Below are 17,645 nucleotides of genomic sequence, written 5' to 3'. Positions count from 1 at the left end.
TAAAGGCTGCCACGCCAACACAACAGTGGAGAAATACTGGTCCTCAGCTTCAGAAACTATGAAATCTCCTCACCGCTGACAATCACTGTTCTTTCCCTTAGAATTAATATTTTCCATGACTGGTTTATTGATAGTCAGATTTGCCAAATATAGTACTTGTGTTCCTACACAGTGTTTTTTTACTCAGAGACAGAAAAACAGTGATTACTGATGCCAGGTACATCTGGTTCTCAAAAGAATGGCTGGCTTAGTCAGCCACCATAGCAAACATTCAATGGACATGATGTGTGTTTATGCGCATTATATACAAGGTTGGGGTTTTTCCCCCCAACTATTCATGGTTCCATGCTGCAGAGAGACTGATCACAGGTGGTTTCCTACTGCCAGTCTCCACATGTGTGGCATAAGAACTGTGGCCTGGGTGCCCAAAGCGAAGTAGCTCTCGTGCACGTCCCAGAGCGCCCGCTGTGCTGCCACCACCAAGAAGCCAATGTAAAAGCCCAGAGAAAATACAGACTCACCCTGCTTATACAGGCACCCAGTAGGTCGGTCACCTGATGCACAAAGACCAGTTCCCTGTCATCTTCCACGTTTTCCAAATTCCTGTGAGAAAGCAAAACAGAGGGACAGATTTAGGACACGGCTGCCATGCCAACCGCAATCTCTGGCCCTCTTCCCCCTTAGCCAAGACCTCAACACAGATTTATTCACAGGGGAATCTGTGGTTAGGCCCATCTGTTCCAGAGAAGCAGAGGTTCCCAACACCAGCCAGAGACCATGCCACAAACTCCCTGCTGAGGAATAACAGAAGAGGCAACACATGCATGCCCAGCTGGGTATGCTCTTCATGTCGGAAAAGAGGGTGAGGACCAGAAACACAGATTTCTGCATTTCAGAGGTACACCAAACCTGCCCTGGTGACCCTGCAGCCATTGAATTTCCACAATGAATATGCATAAGACAATAAAAACGTGCATATGCCAAGCTACCAAATCATGCAAATTTATCTCATGCTTATTCATTGTGGAAACCTAACTGGCTGTGGGGACACCACGAGAGATGTAGGAAAGTCCTGGTTTAGAGGGGGAAATCTGTGCATCAGCATGACTTAAGCCACAGACTTCAAAAGCGCTATTTCAAAAAACGAAAAGAAAATTTAAAGCCAAATTGATTAGGAAGAACAGTGTAATAAATGGACAAGTCATAAGCAATGTTTGGGCATACGCCGTAGGCACCAGCATCCCATACATACAATTTCAAAACTGCATTCAAGCCAATCTTCATACAGCACTAGCACATTATATGTATGTATGTCATGGTCTGTCTACTGCACCTTCTAAATTAAATGTATAATTTAACAGTCTTTATCTCAGTCACAGGTCAGATTAATCATCACTAAACTCTTAGCCACTACTAAGAAACGATGTTACCGAGATCATCAGGCACCTCCATTACTAATAATAGGAACAATTGCATATACAATGTACTATATGTGAACCGTTATGACGGTATTCTACTAAACGACGGTATAGAAAAGATTTTAAATAAAATAAAATAAATAAATAAATGATGGTTTGAAGGTCACCATACTGTAGCACAAGCAACAGGACATACTAAACTCCACTTTTATAGACAATACCAGGGTTACACTAAACTACTAAATCTGCACCACATATATATTTACAGGGACTGTCAGACGACATTCCCAATTGTTTGTGGTGAGCTCAGTTTATTTCACTTAATATGAATGGTAGCATGGACCCAATATAATACTTTATGGGTTGATTTTAAGTCCCGCACGCGCGCGTCCATGTGCATGCGGTTCCCGGCACATGCCGATTTTATAACATGCATGCAATATCCACGTGCACACGCGTGTCCAATTTTAAAATCAGAGCGTGCAGGTGCGGACAGGTGTAGTCTAATGAGCGTGGGGGGGGGGGAAGATTTTTTAAAAATACGTGCGGCAACACAAATAGGCCTTTCCCAGTTCCCTTCCAGTCTACTCCAATTAAGAAGCAGCCTGGGAGGGAACATCCCTATACCCCTTCCTACTATGCCTCCCTTTTCCCCTCTCCTTCCCGACCCCTAAAACCCCTTTCCATACCTTTTTTTTTATGTTATTTCAGAACTTACTTCATCTGAATAGCTGAAGTGAGTTCCGGCGCACGCTTCCCCAGGACAGGGCCTAATGACTGCTGCCTCCGTCCCGCCCCATCCTGCTCAGACCCCGCCCCTTTGATCAAGCCCTGCACTTCTGCACTTATCAGGAGATACGCACGTGGCTGAGCCGTTTTTAAAATGCGCTTGGTGTGTGCATGGCCCAGCCACGCACGTATCCCCCAGTCCTGCCTAAATGCATACAGAAACAGCATCAATAGAACCAAGAAAGAATTCTTCTCTAAAAAGATCCATCACTTTATCTTTGACTCTAGAGCTCTGTTCTCCTATGTATCAGCTCTTACAAAACCAATTACACCCCTAATACCAGACGCACAAGCTTCAAACAAAGCCAACGAACTGGCGGTCTACTTTGAGAAAAAAATCGACACCCTCATCGCACCACTCAATGGGCCCTCTCCTCAACCAAACTACTCATCCACCACCGGCCCCCAACACTTACACACAACTCCTCAGCGACAGCAACACAACACAAACCCAACGTCGCTTGCCGCCCTCGAGCTGACGTCTGCTCTAGAAATAGAAAACATCCTCAAGAAGATGAAGCCCTCCTCCCACCCATCAGACCACATCCCATCCAATCTGCTGTTCTCCATTCCAAACATCATCACCAAACCCATTGCTGACATCATAAACTGCTCGCTGTCTCAAGGCCAAGTCCCGGATCAATTTAAACTTGCAATACTCAAACCCCTCCTTAAAAAACCCAACCTACCACCCACGGACCCAGCCAATTTCAGACCCATTGCTAACCTACCAATGATCGCCAAAATCATGGAAAAGGTTGTAAACAGACAACTATCTGAATTCTTAGAAGAAAACAACATTCTCACCTCTAACCAATTCGGATTCCGAAAATCACTGAACACCGAATCACTCCTAACCTCTCTCTCTGACTCCATTCTCATTAATCAGGAAAAAGGTCAACCATTCCTTCTCGCATTACTGGATCTCTCCTCAGCGTTCGATACCGTGAACCACTCGTGCCTCATCCAGCGCCTGGTAGACATCGGCATAACAGGAGTGGCGCTCAACTGGTTTAAATCTTTCCTTGAAAACAGGCACTACAAAGTGAGGATCAACAACAAAGAGTCACACCCCATCAGATCGAAACATGGAGTACCACAAGGATCATCCCTCTCACCGACACTATTCAACATTTATCTCCTCCCTCTCTGCCATCTTCTATCCAGCCTCAAGCTAACTCACTTCCTATACGCGGATGACATTCAGATCCTCATCCCAATAACTGAATCTCTCCACAAAACGTGGTCTTACTGGAACAGCTGCCTCACAGTAATAAACAACCTGCTTTGTAGCCTCAACCTTGTACTAAACACCAGTAAAACAGAAATCCTCATAATAGCTCCAGATAATTGCACCCTGCTCAACCCGCCTACTTCTTCACAACTCTCCCACACACCGATCGACCACACACCGCAAGTAAGAGATCTTGGGGTGCTCCTAGACAACCAACTCAACTTCAGCAAGTTCGTAAACAACACCACCAGAGAATGCTTCTTCACATTGCAGGTATTAAAAAAACTAAAACCTCTCCTACACTTCAGAGATTTCCGCCTAGTACTTCAATCTATCATTCTCCCAAAACTGGATTATTGCAACTCTCTCCTCCTGGGCCTGCCCGCCAGCACCATCAAACCACTTCAGATGGTCCAGAACGCGGCGGCTAGAATCCTTACTAACACCAAAAAAAGGGAACACATTACCCCTATCCTCCAGAACCTTCACTGGCTACCTATAAAATTCAGGATACACTTTAAAGCAATCATGATGATCCACAAGGCTCTTCACAACATCTCTCCCCTCAACCTTTCTTTTCGACTACAGCAGCACACCTCAAAGAGACCGATCAGAAGTGCATACCAGAACATGCTTCAAACCCACCCGGCTACAACTTCACTGAGGAAACGAGCTTTGTCCACTGCAGGCCCCCTCCTTTGGAACAGGCTTCCGCCAGACCTCCGCCAAGAACCCTGCCTAGCAACTTTCAAAAAGAAGCTAAAGTCCTGGCTATTCACCCAAGCCTTCCCCGAGAGCTAAAACCTGATGAAAAGTCAGACAGACAGACAGACGGTATCCATAACACTGTACATACTCCTTTCTAATTGTTATACCTTATATATCACCTGTGGATACCCTCACTTTGTATCTAGTTCTGTACCCTGCCTCGGTTTATCTTGTTCATGAATGTTCTCCCTTAAAGTTCTTTGTCAACATGTTACAATGTCTTCCGCCCCAGAGGCGTCAGTTCAGTTCCATGTAAACCGGTGCGATATATATTGTATACAGGAACATCGGTATAGAAAAATTAAAAATATAAATAATAATATTTATTTATTTATTTATTTTTAATTTTTATATACCGAAGTTCTTGTGGGAATTACAAATCACTCCGGTTTACATAAAATGATGAACTGCCCAACAGCGGATGGGGGCTTTACATAGAACTGTAGAACATAAGGAACAATAAAACCGGATGTCAATTTAACATAGTAATAATAAATATAATATAATATGTACATACAATTTAACTATTTAACGTAGTAGAGATGACCTGTCAAATCTACCATATAGATACAATAAGAGTAATATAGTGAACTTATGGATTCAAAAATTGATTGAGCAGTTGTGGAGTCCTGATAGTAGGAATTGGTGAGATGTCGATAATTTAGGGATACTATTATTTAGGAAGTCCTCTTGTCTAAGTATCATTGAGAATCTGGGAAGGCTTGTTGGAAAAGCCAGGTCTTCAGTCTTTTTTTGAACTCTTGATGACTGGGTTCTAGTCTTAGATCTGGGGGGAGAGCGTTCCACTGGTGGGGTCCAGCTGAAGATAATGCTCGTTTGCTCAATGCTGATTTTACTTGTGGGACATGCAGTGTTCCTTTGTATGCGCTTCTAATTGGTCTGGAAGATGTATGCGGTTGAAGTTGAGTGCTTAGCATGATAGGAGCCAGATTGTATATTGCTTTGTGTACTATTGTGAGTATCTTATTGGGTATCCTATATTTGATGGGAAGCCAATGTAAGTTACGAAGGATTGGGGTGATATGGTCTTTTTTGTTAGAACTTGTGAGGATTCTAGCAGCGGAATTCTGTACCATCTGTAATGGTTTGATGGTGTTGAAGGGTAGACCTAGCAGAAGGGAGTTGCAATAGTCGAGCTTTGATAGTATGATGGATTGCAGAACGAGCCTGAAGTCCGAGAAGTAGAGGAGGGGTTTAAGTTTTTTAAGGACTTGCAGTTTGTAAAAGCAGTCCTTAGTGGTAGTGTTTACGAACTTTTTTAGGTTTAGATGGTTGTCTAGCCAGGCTCCAAGGTCTCTGACGTCGGGTGAGAACTTGCTATTTGAGTTATGAGAGAGGTTGATGAGATTGTAAGGGGATCCTGGGAAACAATGAGCATTTTCGGTTTTATTGTCATTTAATATTAGGTTAGGTTTGAGAGAATGTTTTTAATCGGCTGTAGGCATTCGTTCCAGTATGTGATGGTTTTTTCAAAGGGATTCTGAGATCGGGAGAAGGATTTGTATGTCGTCTGCATAGAGGTAGTGTGTAAGCTTGAGGTTTGAGAGTAAGTGTGCAGAGAGGGAGGAGGTAGATATTGAAGAGGGTGGGTGAAAGTGAGGAACCTTGTGGGACTCCTAGATCTGTGAGGACTGGATGCGATTCTTTGTTGTTTATTTCTAACTTTGTAGAATCTGTTGCTTAAGAAGGACTGGAACCATCTTAGAGCTGTGCCTTTGATCCCTATATTGGCAAGTTGGTCTATAAGTATCGTGAGTTTTACCGTGTCAAACGCAGCAGAAAGATCAAGAAGAACAAGCAGGTACGATTGTTTTTCTCCAGGTTAATGAGGATGGTGTCAGTGAAGAGATAGTAATAGAGATTCGGTGTTTAGGAGGCGTTTCGGAAACCATATTGAGCCGGGATAGAATATTATGATCTTCCAGGTATTCTGACAGTTGCTTGTTGACAATTTTCTCCATCAGTTATATATTAATCAGTTAATATATTCTTACACACCCCCCAATTTTAAAATTCGGATGATAATGCATATCAAGTATAAAATCAAATAATGGATCGTGGTTGTTGGGACTACATCTCTTTTGATGTTATTTATATTGCTCTACACTTTATAAAATGTAAGTCACTCTTACTGGCAAAGAAATGTAAGATAAATAACCGAATACTGCAGGTTTGTCAATCTTGCCCTATTTCCTTAGCTGACCTGGAAAAATACCATGGGGCCGATGCAATTAAAATGCGCTGAAAGCAGGTGCGGAGTTTTCTCAAAACTCCTTCCCTTTGTCCAAAGAAATCAGAGCCCCGCCCCCAGTGTACTTACTATTAGCCCTGGTAGTCTAACGTAGAAGACTAGAGCACCTCTTATGCTCCAGGGCCAACATCATTTTCAAAATTGCGCCAGTCTTGGGTACCTCTTTGACCCTGTCACACGAGCTTAGGTCCATAGGCAAAAGATTATTATAACTGTGAAAATGGCTTCTAAAATTAGCCTGCCTGTGTTATAATCACAGACTAATTACAATATGATCAAACTTTTGCAAAGTCAATTTAAAATCTGTATCTGGCCAGTGGAATAATCAGTGAAATTTGGGTGAACAACATGCAAACTTTCCCAATTGTCAATTATAACTTAGCATTTCCTTGTGTGTCCAAATAATATAAAGGTAGGCATCGTCATTTCAGTTTTTTCCCTGGTCGCTGATTCTCCCATTTTTGTTTGCTATAATAAATTCCCAGGAAAAATAAAATAAAAACTGAAAACGAAAGTCCCTAGATAAAGGCAAAGATGAGATTCATGGACTATGTTTCTGTATTCTGAAATGCATACCCAGGGATGAATTAGCTCCATGAAAAGTCTTTCCTTGCACTAATTTCTTGCTATTGTTGCTTTAATTGCATGGATCACCAGTACTAGATCTTTAGAGGTTCATATTCAGTCACTGCCTGGATAGCAAAGCTAGCCAAATAAACTTATCTGGCTCATTTTAGAGTTATCTTCAATAGTGCAGCCTGACTAATGAATATAACCCACTATCTTAAAGTTCTTTTTTTGGCCGACTAGTTACACCAATTTCGTGCCCCAACCCCCCTCCAAGTCAGAATACAACCTCTCTGGGCACTTTAACAAGCTCCAGCGGTTATCCAAAGTCTATCTGCAAAATAAACGTAAAATATCCCCTCCAAAAAAATCCCCTTAATCAGTCTCCTAAGGGTTAAAAATAAAGAAACTGGTAAATGGTGGTACTTTCCAGCAAAATTTTTATAACTGTATATACATGTGGTCATCTTCCTAAGCTGTCTTGTGAAGCATAAAACATGCAATTCGGCCGCAAATGCAGATGCTGAGAACCCTTAAGTACACTAAAGAATGATGCCACGCACACATTCATTTTAGCTGCATCCAATGAACTATCTTCATGGCTGTTATCTGATGGCAGAGCGGCGTCGGGGTACCTTTGCAGCATGCCCCATAGCATGCATACACAGAAATAACCCAGATAATCATGCTGGCGAGCTTTACATCCAGGGAGGGAGCAAAAAAAAGGGTAAACAGAACCGATGTGTTTTCGGTCTATACGCCACAAAATGTTTACGGTTTATGGGGCTGATGCAATCCAGTGCATTTCAGCCGAAAGCACTGTTTAACCCGTGTCCAACAAGGAGTGAAACTAACAGCGCTCATCACGTGCAAATGCATGTGAACGAGGCTATTAGCTATTCACTCCGAATGCAAAAAAAGGTGCATCTAAGACACACATTTTTGCACCCAGAAATTAACGCCTGCCCGGAGCAGGCGTTAATTGCTGAGCGCGCTAAAAATAATACGGAAAAGCAGAAAAAAACTGCTTTTCAGTACAGCCTCCTACTTAATATTGTTGCGATATTAAGTAGGAGGAACAAATCTTTAAAATAAAAAAAAAAAAAAGCGCCGGCAGTCGGGTGCAGGAAACGGACGTTCAGTTAACAAGTGTTCCTTTCTTGAACCGCTGGCTGTGCGCCGTTTAGGAAAACAGACGCCAATAAATTTGGCGTCCGTTTTCCTGACCGGCAGATGGCTGACGCTCACAGGCTCCCATGCTCAAGGAAGCGCTAGGGGCGCGCAAGCGATCCTAGCACCTCCTTGATAGCGCGACCCTTAACTTAAATATTGCATGGCACCCCCAGGAGGGGTGCCTGGTGCGCATTAGGAAAACAGGCGCTGAAATGCTCAGCGCCCGCTTTCAGCACATATTTATTGCATCAGCCCCAATGGATGGAGTTGAAGAACACAATGGCATCAGTTTTCATCGGCATTCATTTGGCTTTAAACCTTGGAACGGGGGATAACACTACCCTCTGTTTTTTTTTAAGAGGGTTTCTGGTAAGTAAAATAAAACAAACTGGAGCAAGGCCCTGTGGGCCTGGTGGCAGTGCAGAGTGTTATCAGGCAGAAAATCAAAAGGCAGGGGGAGCAGAAAACCTCAGAAGTCAGATAATGGTTGAAGTCCCTCTACCACTACCTCTCTCCAGAGTCCCAGAGTGCCTTAGCAGTGCCCCTCTGACGTGGAAGACGGGAACAGGCTCCTCCTCGGCACAGTTGCACTTCTCTTTGGCCTGGATATTTGGTGCCTTCAAAATCTGGCACCTAGGCAGTTGCCTGTGCTGCTTCTGCCTAAATCCGGGCCTGGTAGCATCACAATCTGAGAAGTGTATCAGACACACAAACTTGCATGTGGATTTGCCTCATAATTAAGGTGTAAATGGACTTTGGAGCTGTGTGCATTTCAATATAAGAAGGAGGAACATAATTTAAATAATTACCTGTTCCCTGGAATACAAAAATTAAAAGAAAATTGGTTCTTACCTGCTAATTTTCGTTCCTGTAATACCACAGATCAGTCCAGAAAAGTGGGTTTTGTATCCCTATCAGTATATGAAGTCAGAGAAACAAAACTTTGAGACATTGCTACATAAGAGAGACTGCCACCTGCAGTCTCTTCAATATTGACCTGTTCTCCCAACCACTCTCTCGAGTGAATAGGGAAACGGATAGCGTTGGAACCCCCCACAGAACTGGCGCCCAAAACACTCCCAAAAAACTAAATTTGAAAAACCCAAACCATGATCAAAAACTGCCCCATACACTGAAAAGCAAACAACTTGAACCACCAGTTGACAAAAAAACAGTCTTTCGGCATTGACAGGATGGGTCTCTGAACTGATCTGCGGGCCGCCACCATCGAAACCATATTCCTCGCCAATGTCCGAACTGAAACGTACAGAACATCTGCTACATACACGACTCCAGCCTCTAAGCAGGTTGCCGGTAAAGGGCTATCCCTCACGGAAAGTCTGGCTCTTGGGGCCTTCTGCACCCCAACATAGGCAGGCCCTCTGCACCAGGCTGGCACAACACTGCTGTCATAGACTTAAGCACATATTTGAGGTTTCCGCGCTGAGTTGAAATCTCCATCTTGCAGTCCTGCACATCCTTCAAAGAGCGGCCGCACCCGCCACCAGGATGTTCGTCTTCGTCAGTGACCGCCGAAACCACAGCATCCAACTTGTGGCACCTGAAGGATCTCCAAAGTCGTCCCTTCCATCAGGGGGGTAACAAGCTTCGCAATAGCTCTGCCCACCTTGAGGCCCACCTCCAGGAAGTCCCACTCCCGAGTTACCAACTTCCGGATCTTCTTAGGCAATGGAAAAGCACTCGGAGGGCCAGCTGTCCATCCAAGACTTGGATTGATGCCTCTGTATCCGATTCCTCCAACACCTGGAGACTAAGAGGGGCGTAGTTCCTCCTTCTTAAATAAAACGAACCACTCTGGGATCGGGAAATCTGGAACCGGGAAATCATCCTTGATCCGGTCATCCTTAACCACATCGGGATCCGTCCCAGGTGCTACCATCCCCATCAGCATCCGGATCCACCCCTTGACAGTCCAAAGGGTTATCCTGTGGATCATCCAAATCCTCCCCATAACTGGGGTCCAATGCAGGCTCCGCATGAGGCAGACTCAAGCGCTGCAGCAATCCCCGGGTCCTGTGCGGCCCTCTTAGACCCCTTGGCGTGGGGGATGAAGGCCCATCTCACGACCTCTTATCCTTCACCCCCTTCCTTGCCAGGAAAGGCTTTGTGCATTAGAAGCAAAACTTCTGGCAAAAAATCATCCAGACCATCAGGCCTCTGTCCTTGACTGTCCTCAGAGTCCTCAGACTCTCCTGATCCACCGAAGGCAGAGAAGGGGGAGAGTCTAAAGGCTCCCCCGCTGAAGAGGACACCCGTTCATGGTCCCCTGCAGGTGCATCACAACCTGGGGCCCCGTCTCCTTGGCGCTGCTGACACCACCCCTGGTGGTGACGGAGATAACTAACACTTAACGCCCACTGAGGAACCCTCCTCTCCCGAGGCGCAGCCCGCGCAGAGGGGAACGGGAGTTTAAGCATGCTGCCTACATGCCACATTCGCGGCAGGGCCTCCATAAGCAGTTTTATACACCATCGTGCGTGCACCCCTGCACTGCCAAATGCCTTGCAGTCTCCCAGCAGCCGACCTTCAGGGCTCACCCGAGCAGCGCCTCTCACACCCTTCGTTGCCGACAAACACACAGGAAAAAAAAGTTGGCTGCCGCAGCAGGGAAACCTATCGCAGGCCCGGTGGAATGCGGGAAACCAAACACGGCCACGTCCAAAGCGCCGCATCATCACCGAACGCCTCAGAGCCAAACTCCCAGCGCAACTCCTTCCTGGGACTCCTGGGCGCGAGTTGGGCCTGCCCCAATGCGTCCCACTGTCTGCTCCGCCAGCAGCTCCACTGCTTAAAGGCTCCTGCAACCACTGCAGGCCGTGCTGTCCGCCCCCCAGCTCTCAAACTGTTTGCCCTTTTTTTTTTTCAAAACTTTACCTGCCAGCAAAAACATCATAAACCAAGCAGGGATACTTTCCTGGATCCAGGGCCTGGCAGACAGGGCTTCGGCAGTCTTAAGGAAGCCACTCCCTTGGTTATCAAGATCACCGGCATGATGGGAGCAAGCAACTGATAGGGGTTCCAATCCCCCCGGACGCCCAGCTCGACCTGAGGGATGGTCCACACCAAGGAGCCTAACACCTCAGAGAGCTGCCGATGAATCTTCCTCTAGCCTTCTCTTCTTAATATCATTTTTTTTTCTCTCTGACTGCAGGTTTGCAACCTCTACCATCTGCTGGAGTCAGAGAAATACTGAAGAGGCTGCAGATGGCGCTCTCTGTTATGTAGCAATGCTCAAAGTTTTGTTTTCTCTGACTCCATCTGCTAGTAGGGATGCAAAACCCACTTGTCTGGACTGATCTAGGTATGTTCAGGAAATGTATTTACTTTTTTGCTTTTATAAATATTGGATCCTGTGATACTTTGGAGTTGCCATTCACTACCTCAATATATACAAGTCCATGGAAAACTGAACCCAGTGTATGAAGTGAATTGCTCTGTCTACTCCTGAGTTCCGCTCCACCGAGAGTCCCAGTCTACCATCCTTCATGACCCTCACAATAGGAACTCACATCCTTTCTTCCCGCAGTGTCGGGAGGGAGGCATGTGCGCTTACATATGTTTTCTCTATTAATTTTTTCTCTTCCACATTTCTTGGTTGAGGGTTTTTGTTATTACTATTGGGCAATGCCTCTTATGTTGGGATTAGACTTAAGAGCAACATTAGGAAATATTTCTTCACAGAAAGGGGTCGCAGATACATGGAACAGCTTTCCAGCGGAAGCCAAATAGTAACAGAAATCAAGAAAGCGTGAGATAAAGCACAGAAGGATTTTTAGTTTGCAAAGAAGTGAAGGGAAAAGATGGAAGACAAATGATGTCTATGGCATTACAGCAAAGAATGAAAGAGAACAGACTAGATGGGTCTTACGGTCCCTTATGTGCTAGCAGAATCTCAGTTTCGATAATGGGAACCCTCCAACACTTAGGAGCTGCAAGCAGCAAACTCTGGGCTGCCAACCAAACACTGTGCCTGCTTAGACACTGCAGGCCCATCCTGGTTTCCGACTCCCAACCCAGTGTCTCTGGTTCTTCCATCTATCACTTTCCCCCCCCAGAAAAGCAAAACTGCTAGTGACTGGACTGCATGAAAAGTAGAAAACTGGAAAATAAGGGACCAGACGGCACAGCCCCTGACAAAGATAAGCCTGGGTTTGCCGCTCTAAGCCTGCAGCAAACAGGTGATGTCAGTATGTCTGACCTGCACGATCCAACGGGGAGCTATTAATAACGGATGAAAACCGAGCTGCAGGAGGAAGCTGCTTTTTATTTGACTGTACCTGTTTAGTGTGGCTTGTTTATTCAAGCATAAACCTTTTGTAAGGGGTAAGTTCGAAGACCGGGCATTGCAAGCACAATTAAAATTAAAAGGCTATTGTGCACAGAATGCAAATAGCTATTTATTTGAAAGCATTTATATTCCATTAATCCAATAACTTGTTCTCAGCAAGGAACACATAAGGAAATACATCACATAGAACATAATTAATTACATAACGCATTAGTAAAAACAAGGCATATATCAACCCGGACAAAACATGGAATATGACAGCAGATAAACAACTGAATTAGGGTGATAATGTAGCTCCATGTCCTGGGGCCCAAGCTGAATCAGTCCTGGTTTCACTCCATTGCATGCAGGGAAAATTACAGAAAAATGTAATTTGATTTGTGTGTTTACAGTGGGGTAAAACCAGGATTGGCTCAGCTTGGCTCTCCCAGACATGGAAATATTTGACACCCTAACCAAAGGACCCATCCAGTCTGCCCAATTTTACTTCCTGCTGCAATGTCATAGACCCCAGATGATCTCTGGATTTTTCTTCCCATCTTTGTGACTCCGAATACTCGAATCTGGTCACTAATTTTTGCTTCCACCATCTGTACTGGGAGGTCACTCCATGCATTTACCACCATATCTGCACAGAAATATTTCCTTACGTCACTTCCGAGTCTCCCCCCTCCCTCCCCCATTTCAGCCTCATAGTGTGATCCCCTTGTTCTAGAACTTCCTGTCCACTTGCTTTTTTTTTTTTTGCATTATTTATACCTTTGAGGTATTTTAACGCGTCCGTCATATTCCCCTTCCCCCCTTCCCGGTGATGAAAGATGTGCATATCATCAATGTTAAATTCCAAAACTAATAGGAGAAAAAATGCAAAGCACAGTTTGCTATACGTAATTGGTTTTTAACTTGCCAGACCCCTAAGTCAACCTTCCCTCTGTGCTACTCACTCGGATAGTCAATATAAAATTATCTACCAAGTCACCGCTAGGCCTAGCCTGACTCTCCTGCAGAGTGCAGTAGACACAGTCTGAGCAGGGTGCCTTTAAGCATGTGCAATGAGTTTGTCCAGTGAAACTACTTTTCTGCAGGAAAGGAGTTTTGAGGCCATGCATGCTACCAATTGCTATATAACATCAGCACAGATGATAACAACCCTGCCTCCACAATCAACACTGCCCTGGAAGAGCCTGAACTCATTAGATCCCTGCAAGTAAGCAGGTTCAGAACTGGTTCCCACCTGGACTGGGGACCCCTGGACTGGCGATGCTGTCCCCAGTCCAGGGGACAGCATCGCCTTCTGTAGCCCACGACAGAAGGCGATGCTGTCCCCTGACTGGGGACAGCATCGCCTTCTGTCGTGGGCTACAGAAGGCGATGCTGATCTTCTGCCAAGAACAAGTCATAGACACTGTTGGGGGGAGGGGGGGAGGCCACGACTGCCTGCACACCAGAAATGGTTAGAAAGATTTACATTTAGGGGATGAGACAAGCATGTTTGTCCGATTTCCTACCACTGGCCACAAAATTCACTATAGCTGCCCATTTGAAGTGCTTTACTATTCCTTACACTACAGACTGGGTAAGGAAAACAACACAGGTACAGTTCATGGAAAATCTGTCGAGCACAATTCTAGACAAAAGCCAACCATTTCATAGTCTCCAAGAACACTACCCTGGTCTCTAAACCCAAACTGTTTGCTGCTTTTGACGCCTACCAACTGAACGGCACTTCTTTAGCCTTTGAGGTTTGCAATGACAGATGCATACAGAGACAGAGTAAAAAAAAAAAAAAAGAGAGAACTTCTACATTAAAAAAAAGAAACATAAAACCGAAGGGAGGCGAGAGGCATGCAGTCCCTGCCACCCAAAACCTTGGCACTGACTGGAATCCTCGTTGATTCATTCCCATACTGATCTTAAGCTTCTTGTTTTACTGATCCTAAGCATCAAGTTTGTATTGATCTTTAGCACTGTATTTCTCTTTAATACCTTCCATTTAATAATCTTCAGCATCTTGCCATAAGGTGCCTTTGGTATCATATTAACCGACCTGTTAAATTAACCGACCTGCTTACATTTTCTTCTCGTTACCCGCTGTTATTTGTTCGTTCTACAGTTATTCAATCGCTACTGGTCAGTGATGGATTTTAACCACATCTACCAGTGTTCATACCTATCCCTTGTTTGATGTAACCCTCGTTCGATGTAACCCGATGTGATAAGTATATTCATGAAAGTCGGTATAGAAAAGTTCTAAATAAATAATAAATAAATCTAAGAACTGAGGTGGTAAAATGGTTGTGGATAGGAAACGAACTGAAATCAGACAACTGAAAATCCACTCTTACCATGGCAATTTTGCTCGGCCTCTTTTTGGCTAAAAACAAATGTCCAGTCTGAGCTATGATCAGAGAACAACCACTTGGCTAAGATGAAGAGCCTATGTAATGTAACGAGTGAGTTAGTGCCATGCGATCCTGCCTTACTGGGGCCATGAATCTGTTTGGCCCTAGCTGAACCGGGAAGATTAAAACTTTTATTTAACAACAACAAAAAAAAATCCGGGGGTTGCTAGTGAGCATAATGGCGGCGGGCACATTCCTGTGAAGCTCCGCCCACTCCGTGGCAACTTTACCTCCTCCCTCTGCCCAGCTGTTATGATGGTTTTGATGTGAAGAGCAGCCTTGGACTTTGTTCTATCCAAGATACTTTTTTTTTTTAAGTTGTTTAGGTTCTTAAACATTCACAGGGGGAAAGACTAAGGATCCTAATTAAGAAACTTTGCTTGGAGAGCTGGAAAGTGATGCTAAAAAACTCCCAAAAACCTGGAAGCCTAAGTCCTCTCCTTTGACGAGAGAGGGGTTATCTGGAACTGATGCTGGAAATGGGAGGTTTTAACTGAAAAGATGAAGGCTGGCTTTAGTAAGATGCCAAAGCTTTGGGAACTGTTGTCACATTTTTCAATGCCCATTCGGATTTTAGGGGATGAACCATGTTTTTGGTTGAATGTCTGTAGATTGGGGTGGGGAAGGGAGGGAGGGGGTTCTTTGGGTCAGGCGTTTGTTATTCTCTTTGTGATCCTGTTAGTTTTTCCTGATTCAATGTACTAGCCAGCTGAATTAAAAAAAAAAAAAACTTAAAGTGAAAGAAAAAAATCAATCTCTGGTTGTATTTTTGATAGCTTAGACCAAATATAAGCTTCTTTCTTGGCCTTTCAGCAGCGATTAAGCTCATGTAGAATATAGGAGGTGTTAGTGTCCTGCACCTGACCCCACTGGGGACATGAAACTGTTCATAATCTGGTCAAATAGAGGATTAAACCTGCAGCAAGTGCAGACATAAAATAAATCTTTCCAAAATTACCACAAGAGAAGCTCGTACTACTGCTGCCTGGGTTGTCCCTTTGCCGCAAAAATAAATGGAGACCTTTGTTTCCAGAGCTGTCAAACTGCTGTTTTTCACAAGCACCAAAAATTCACTGAACCGAAAAAAAAAAAAAAAGAGGCAGCTGTTCCAAATCTGCCCGGGAGCATGGCATCTGCACAGCACTGTCCTATTCCTGTGGGATAACTGCTAACACGTGACTCTGCTGAGACTGTAGCAGGAAGAGGAAGAAGCTGTTGAATTTACCCAGGTTCCTTCCTTCTAACAGAATGTTAGTCAATAAAAAAAACAAACTATGTAAGGCCCTTCAACACGGAAAATACGTTAGTGCTTTATGTTGAAAAGCAAGCGGCTTCAAAGAAATCTGCTGGACAACCCTCCCGATTACATCAGGAGAATTTCCACCTTGCAAAGTTGTCATGGATGGAAAATGTCAAGCCAGGACAGGGACCTGCTTATCTGATCTGGCAAAGCCAGAACCACTGGAGTCTGCTTAAAAGCTGCTTGTTTCTAACTATAGCCCTGTGGCGCACTCCAACTTTGAGTAAGCGCAGTGCTACAGGTTTCTCTGTGTTGCTGTCAAGGGGGTGGATTCAGACCTCTGCACTGGGAATGAATAGGGACTGGCGAGTGTTGCCAGACGCTCACCACCAGGTGTGACTCCAACGTGCTGAATATTCCCCCTTTATTCAAACGCCAACGTGGGGAGGTGGAGGTCATCGTACACACCCAGCACCTCTCTCCCTCTCCATCATGTGCATGAGATTCTGGTTCTGAGGACGAAGCTGGTCATTTCCTGCACGTTTTTCCGATCCTCTTTGACCTTAGCTAACCCATGCGGTACCCTCAACCCTGCCAGACCTCATTATCTCGGATACCCCCCCAGCCCCCAGGCGGGCAGATCTGGGATACCTCACATACATCCCCTCAAGCAGCCTGACCTCTAGTTCTCTGCAGACACGCCCCATAATGCCCAACCTTGGATACACCACAGACACCATCTCCATGCTGCCCGACTTTAGATACTCTGCATGTGCCCTCCATATTGTCCAAACTTGGATACCCCATCTACGCCACCATGACGTCAGACTTTGACTGTTATTCCAGACACGTAAGCAAACCTCAACTATCTTCCAGTCATCAGGGGGCACTAGACCCAGCTCCAGTTCTCAGCATTCTGGGATTTGAAGTTCTGCACTGTGTATGAACACAATGCTAGCAGTAAGTTAGCAGAACTCCATGTACTTCAAAGGGAATCCAAACGTAAGCACTGACAGCAGGGTAAATTGAAACTCAGCGAGAGAGAGCAACCGCTGCTCGTTTTCCCAAAACGTTTCCTTCTTTGTTTGGTTCGCACATTCCTGTATTTGTTCCCACGTACCCCCAGTGTTATCCAGGTTCATGAGAAAATACAGAACTCCAAAGAAAAAAAAAAAAAGAAGATCTGCCCCTTTCTTTCCAGCTCCACCATTCCTCCTTGCCTACCACCCACCTTCCTGTCTGCTCAAACCACCGGCATTCAGCCCGGGGAAAATGCAACAATGCTGAATGCAGCTGAACAAGCAAAGGGCAATGATGTGTCGTCAGCTGCTAACGTAGCCTACTTCATCAACGGAATCAGTTACACTGGTTAGTCCCTAGGTACGGTGGCACTGCCGATGCCAGCGGGGGAGGAACAGGGAGAATTTATGCGTGAGATTTTTTTTGCTGTAAGCATTTCTTAGAGGATCGCAC

General features: G+C 44.9%; 1 protein-coding gene across 4 annotated transcripts in view; it reads right to left on the bottom strand.

Annotated features, from left to right (window-relative positions):
• The window catches only part of NBEAL2 (neurobeachin like 2), a 528,491-nt gene that overhangs the window by 279,694 nt on the left and 231,152 nt on the right, over nucleotides 1-17,645 (bottom strand). For all 4 annotated transcript variants that reach the window (XM_029588231.1, XM_029588232.1, XM_029588229.1 and 1 more), the window contains exon 4: nucleotides 522-603. In XM_029588231.1, the coding sequence (XP_029444091.1) occupies nucleotides 522-603 (82 nt within the window). The remainder of the gene's footprint in view (nucleotides 1-521; nucleotides 604-17,645) is intronic.

Source organism: Rhinatrema bivittatum, chromosome 2 (assembly GCF_901001135.1).
Source record: "Rhinatrema bivittatum chromosome 2, aRhiBiv1.1, whole genome shotgun sequence".
NCBI classification, from domain to species: Eukaryota; Metazoa; Chordata; class Amphibia; order Gymnophiona; family Rhinatrematidae; genus Rhinatrema; species Rhinatrema bivittatum.
The sequence above is the reverse complement of the archived record's forward strand: the minus strand, read 5'-3'. Positions and strand labels throughout refer to the sequence as shown.